Below are 6,786 nucleotides of genomic sequence, written 5' to 3'. Positions count from 1 at the left end.
GGATCTGATGGCTTCAGATCAGCTGTTCAGGAGTACCCACAGAAGCCAAATTCAGGTTCCAGTCAGGTTCACTAAGGCTTCCTTCACCATGTGGAGGCAGGATCTGGGTACTCTCAGGCAATCCACCCTCTCAGGTTATCTGCTAGGATATCAGCCTTTGGTACCAAAGCCAGATCTGCCCTGGGGCCTTGGGAGGGGCTTCATGAAATCCCAGGTAGGGGGTTGGGTATGGCCCAATTAGGGGAAGCTCACCACCACAAAGAGGCAGAATCCAGGGACTCTCAGGCAGTCCCCTGTGTTCTCAGGCCCTCTGCAAGAGGGAGGCCAGAGGGAGGCCAGAGGGAGGCCAGAACTTGGCACTCTCTGGTAGCCTGCTGAGATCAGAGCCACCACACTGATGGAGGTTGAAACCCACCCTCTCAGGCTGTCTGCCAAGATCTCAGCCTACCAAACCAATATCTGCACTGTGGGCCATGGGAGGAGCCTCACAAGCTTCAGGGGAAGTTTGCCAACATGTGGAGCAGTATCCAGGAGCTCTCTGGCAGTCCCTTGCATTCTCAGACCCTCTGTCAGAAAGAGTCCAGTGGGAGGCCAGAACTCAGCATTCTCTGGTTGTCTGCTGAGATCGGACCTGCTACACCAATGGAGGTCTGGAGGTCAGATTCTTGCTGTCTTATTTAAAGAATTAAAATAAAATCTTGCACATATTTGCAAAAGTATCAAGGTAACTTTATTCAAAGCAAAGTTATAAAAGAGTTCAGAGACTCTCAGGAATGTCCATGAATATTCTTGGGGGTCTTCCTTTTATGTGGTTTGAAAAGAAGGATTATTCATTATAAGTCATAGTTTACAAGGTCCAGTATCTTGATTGATAAATTAAGTTATATAGTCTCTTTCCTACTGTGCATGTACCTTCCCATAATGCACTGGATTTTATTCATATGTATGCCCAGTTATACATATGTATAAGATGGCAAATAAGGAATTCTTCCTGTCCTAGTTTGCCTGGTTTGCTTTCTATTTTTGTGATGAAGCACTATGACCCAAACCAATTTGGGCATGAAAGGATTTATTTATTAAGTTTATATGTCCAGATCATTGTTCATCCTTGAGAGAAGAGAGGGGGAAGACAGAAACCTGGAGGCAGGAGCTCAGATACAGACCATGGAAGAATGTTGCTCACTGGCTTACTTCTCTGGAGGAGGCGCAACCCTGAGTGGTCTGGGCCTTCCCACATCACTCAACCATCAAGCAAATGCCTCACAGAAATACCCACAGGCCAGTCCAAGAAAATAAATTCCAGAAATGAGATTTACCTCTTCTCAGGTGTGTCAAGTTGAAAACTGAATCCAACCACGACATTCTGCCAAAGTTCACCTTGAAAATAAAATTATCTTTATTGCTCATACATCCCAAACAAGTTTAGAGTGGATTAGCCTTTCTAGTTTAATACCCATATGAAACTGGAGTGCAGATGAAAGGATTCTACGTCTGATGGTTCTCAACACAAGAAGAGTTATGTTGGCATGGGTTGTGTGTGGATCCTGGTGCAGACAGTGGTATATGTTGCTAACAGGATGCATGGTACATTGTGTGCAGAAGAGCCTCTGTGCATATTGCTTGTGGGTAAAAGGTCTTAGGTTGACAAATCCCTTATTAGACAGGCTTTTATGTAGAACAAAGTATGCGGAGTCCCAAGCTTGCTCAACTATTCCCTATGTTTACTGACACTTCCCTTGGTGATTCAGCACACAGAAATTGAGGTGACATTATTCTAAATATATTTTATATGCAAATATAACATTTTAAAAAGATTCATAATCCATGTTTAATAAACAAAAGTCACTTAATCAGAGAAAAAATTTTCTTAAATGTTAACATTATGACTAGACTCTCAAAGTAGGCTAACTACTACCCTAGGATCTGTCCTCTTGAGGATCTTAATTTATAGGAGGAAGACTTGAAAATAAAGCTTGCCTCTGTTCATAAAAAGCAGCCCAGCCCTGACCCTGCAGCTGTGACAGAGAAGCCCAGCTCTGGATTTCCATGTGTTCACATTCACTGATCAGCGTCGAACATAGACTCATCATGGGACTGGAACTGAACTGGGTTTTCCTTGTTGCTCTTCTAAAATGTAATGTGTGGAGGACAAGAGATTGATATGAGCGTGGACACAAGTGAGAGGGTCAGTGGGCATGTGACAGTTTCCTGACCAGGATTCTTTGTTTGCAGGTGTCCAGTGTGAGGTGAAGATTGTGAAGTCTAGGGGAGGCTTGGTACAGCCTGGAGGGTCGCTGAGACTCTCTTGTACAGCCTCTGGATTTTCATTCAGTGGTACCTACATGTGCTGGGTTCGACAGGCTCCGGGGAAGGGGCTGGAATGTGTTGCAGAAATTAATCCAAGTGGAGGTGCCATGAACTATGGAACCTCTGTGAAGGGCCAATTCATCATCTCCAGAGACAATTCCATGAACACCCTCTACCTGCAAATGAGCAGCCTGAGGCCTGAGGACACAGTCATCTATTACTGTGGTTGACCCAGTGGTGGAATGTTGCTGTGAGTTCAGACACAAACCTCCCAGCAAAGTTCTTAGCACCAGCAGAGGGTGTTTAGCACGCACAATTCACAGGTTCAGGGAACTTATGAGGAAATTAAAATGTAAGGGAGCACTCCTGCCTGGTTTCCTGGCTGCATCTCCTTCTGATGACTTTTTGGAGTATTTCTCCCCATGTATGGTCTGTAATTTATATGATCTGCTCTCTTGTCATTTTTACAATATTAGACACAATCTCACATGAAGAAATTTTCAAATGTTATGTGTGAGGGAAGAAACGTCCCTGCCTGTGTCACATGGTCAAATGCTGAGGCTGTGTTAGATGTGAGTGGGTCTTTTCCCTTCACACTCAGGGCAGGCCGTGGGTGGGATTTCCTGACTAAGATGAAGTTTGGGAATCAGTGGGAACTAAGGAGATGGAGCCCATCTCAGAGACCCATAATCCTTAACAGGTTTCAAATATCCCCTCTTCCTGAGGACACTACACACTGGGCTCAGTCCTAACACAATGTATTTTTATATAATAAAATGTCTCACTCCATAACTTTCATCATCACTTCTATCTTCTCTTCGTTCACTCAGAAAATGACATTTCTGAACCCTCATTCTAAATCCACTGCTCAGCCCCTCACCTGGAGCTCAAGTGACTAAGGGCATGGCTCCTAAAGGGCCATGGAGACCATGGAGGGACTTGCTCATCCTCATTGGCATGGTCCACCTGCTGTACTGTATGCAAGATTTCTTTGAGGTTGAACAGTGGACATTTAAATCTGGAAATGAGACTGACAAGTCAATTTGCAGCTTGGATGCAGTACTTGCCTGTCTCAGAATACACTTTCATCATGCCATCTGTCATCTGCAGCTTTAGGGCATTGTTTGTGTCTCTGTGAGCAATGTCCTTGTACCTTCAAATGACCACTCACTCAATGAAACTGAATCCTGCTGCAGGAAGGGCCTGCCTCAGGTGGTCCTATGTCTTAAAGGCCACTTGACACCCCCACTGTGACTTTCTTAGCACATTCTACCTCCTTTCTGTAAAGAACAACAACATTAATACTCTAAATTAACATTAGGAAATGGATTAAATATGATGTAAAATACTTCCTCCAAAAATGAAGATTTCCATCACAGGGTACAATGTCATTTCACATAGGGTCTGTTGTTTTCTGCAGGCCCTGCAGATAGAATGGGTCAGACACAGGGTCCAGAGATATGAAGACACCTAATATATTGTGGGACAAAAAGAACACCACTTCAGCGTTTGGGTGACCCCAACATTGGGAATATTTATTTGCTTTGATCATTTATGACATTAAAAAACATTCTTTCTACAATCTGACAATATATTCATGTTTCCAGTTTATTATTGATCAAATTGACAGAAGGATATTGAATATTCAGCATTGCAGCATAATTCTTAATGCACAAATATACTTTAAGCAGGCATGGAGAGAGGCTCAGCAGCTAAGACCACTAGCTGTTCCTCCAAGGAACTGGGTTTGATTCCCAGCACTCACATGGCAGCTATCAACTGCCATTAACTCCAGTTCCAGGGCATCTGACAACCTCTTCTGGTTTCCATAGGTGTACTTACATACATGCAGGCAAAACACACACATAAAATAAAAACAAGTAAATAAGTACTTTGAGGGTATTGCCATAATGAGGCTAACTAATATACTTATCAGCTCAGGAGGTGACATTCATTTGGGGGTGAGGTAGCTTGAGAGCAGATCACATTAAAAACTTCGTACATGCAATACACATTTTTTTGTTGTTTTTGTTGTTGTTTTCTTTTCTTTCTTTTTATCTACAGCCACCATGGGTGAAATTGGGTCTTAAGAACATCATATTATCTGTGAAGAAAACCCTGCTCATTCCTGAGAAGTCCACACAGGTTCTAAGCTGCGGCTTTGAGGATCTCCCTCACTACAGTGGGCTAAGGGTATCCCAGTAGAGCCTGCACGATGGGGCACTTATCATGACACCAAAAAATGAACATATGAAAAATAATGTAGTCCTGAGCAGAATAGAACATGGATAAACCTGTTGACAGTGTCTTGGGAACACAGCAGGTAGACCAGGATTTGTTCATGAAGTCACTTCTACAATGAATACAATGTTCAAGAGTATGTGCTGAAGGTAGTTCAACAGTAGTCAGTTTTGGTTTCCCTTCCCTGAATTCCTTATGAGAGTCCAAATGTGCTGTTTTAGGGTGCGGTCACGTCACTGGGAGAGGGAAGGACCTAAAGATGGTAGTAGGTGGGGTCAGCTGCCAAGAAGGGGCTGCTGCTGGGAAATTCCTGCATTATGTTTATTTACTGTTTGAAATGTTCATAAATACGTATAATACATGCATGTAATCAAATGTACCTCAGTCCCTTTTCTCTCCCCTCCGACTCTTCCCATATTCATCCATCATGTTTTATTCACAATAACATGTATTCTTTTGGGTGGTGCGTGAGAACTGGTTCCCATGGCTGGGCAGGTCCTGAGCCCAGAAGAGAACCTGATACTAGCATTCTGCTACATAGGTATATATTAAACTACCCTCTAAAGTGTCATCTTTGTACCCATAGATTGTTGGAGCTCACAGCCCTCATCAGAGAAGCTTTCTTTTTTTACAGTAGATGGTGACTAACACAAAGACTCACAACTGATCAACTTGCAGAGAATGAGAGTCTATAGGGATAACTCTAAATGCGACATTCATATCACACTTCCTATAACGTACATTTTACTGGTAAATTATCATGGGCTGTTTGAGCTCACTGAAAATCTAGCTCTAGAAGAAGAGAGATTCCCCTCCCCCATTTTGGACCTAAGTAGCCTTGTCTCAAAGGGTCCTCTGAGCCCCTTTACCTGGAAATGGGCTGCTGCTTAACTCTGTGAGACAAGAGAGAACCAAATAGCCTAATGATATAACCACTCTGTCCTCGAGACCAGCTGGAAGGCAAGCCCTTTCCAGAAGATGTTGCTATTGTTCATATATAGTATACAGTGCATGCACTGGGAAACAGAAGCTCAAATTTCAGCTCTGGGAAGCTCAGCCATAGAGAGAAAACTTAATCAAAAACTTCAGTGGACTGTCTAAAATTCCCTAATCAGATCCTTCTGTATTTCCCCAGCACCTGGTATGATGATATTGTCTCATCTCCTATTTGTTCTTTTACTTGCAAGCTTCACATGAGAGAACATGCTACTCTTCACAGGAGTTGTACGATGTGATCTGCAGCTCACTGACTTAAAAGGGCTTCCCCAGTCAATTTCTGCTGGGTGTTTTGAGTCTCCCAATTGATGGTTATTTTTTAGCATTATGTATCACCTATCTATCATCTATCTATCTATTTATCTATCTATCTATCTATCTACCTACCTATATCTATCTATCACCTATCTATCATCTATCTATCTCTCTATCTATCTATCATCTATCTATCATGTATAATCTATCAACTATCATCTGTCTATCTATCTATCATCTATCTACCTATCATCTATCTATCTATCTATCATCTATCTATCATGTATAATCTATCATCTATCTATATCTCTCTATCTATCATCTATCTATCTATCTATCTATCTATCTATATCTATCTATATCTATCTATCTTCTAGATATCATCTATCATCTATCTATCTATCATCTATCTATCCATTTATCTATCATCTAGCTAGCTAGGTGGCTAGTTAGCATCATCATTTATTTATCTATTTATCAATTGTCTATCATTTGTCATTTATTCTTTTACTTTGGTTTCCTGTATAATTAATAAACTCATTTATTCAAAACCAAAAGTATGCTTATTGTAGATCATTCTTGGGACTATACAGAAAACACCTCCTCTAAAATTCAGGTGCGGGTGGAATGATTATGAGAGCCAGATGTAATGGAGGCTGACTGAGAAACAGTGATTTCCAGACATGAAATGTCTGTTACATACATGAACTCACAGTGGCAATGACTGCAAGCACAGACCTTCACAAAAGCAAGCCAGCTAAAATCCCAGTATTCATGGCGTTGGGAGGGGAGGGGGAGGCCCACAATGTCTTACACCTATCTAGGGAGCCACTGGCAATTTTAGCTTCTGGAAGGAGGAGAGTGTCATTTTTCTTTAAGGATGTGGACCGTCAAGCTCCCCATGCTGCAGTGAATGGACCCACATCCATGCACATGCTGTTAACAGTAGTGGTAATATTTGCCAGGCCGGTCCTTATTGTAGACAGA

At 42.2% G+C, this 6,786-nt stretch overlaps 1 gene segment (V, D, J or C); it reads left to right on the top strand.

Moving 5' to 3' along the window:
- Positions 1-2,061: 2,061 nt before the first annotated feature.
- LOC103750194 lies at positions 2,062-2,537 on the top strand. The segment is given in 2 exon segments: positions 2,062-2,134; positions 2,233-2,537. Coding segments are annotated over 2 exon segments (351 nt in total).
- Positions 2,538-6,786: the final 4,249 nt, after the last annotated feature.

This window comes from Nannospalax galili, unplaced genomic scaffold (assembly GCF_000622305.1).
Source record: "Nannospalax galili isolate Female #2095 unplaced genomic scaffold, S.galili_v1.0 scaffold130, whole genome shotgun sequence".
NCBI classification, from domain to species: Eukaryota; Metazoa; Chordata; class Mammalia; order Rodentia; family Spalacidae; genus Nannospalax; species Nannospalax galili.
This window is presented reverse-complemented; position numbering and strand designations above follow the sequence as displayed.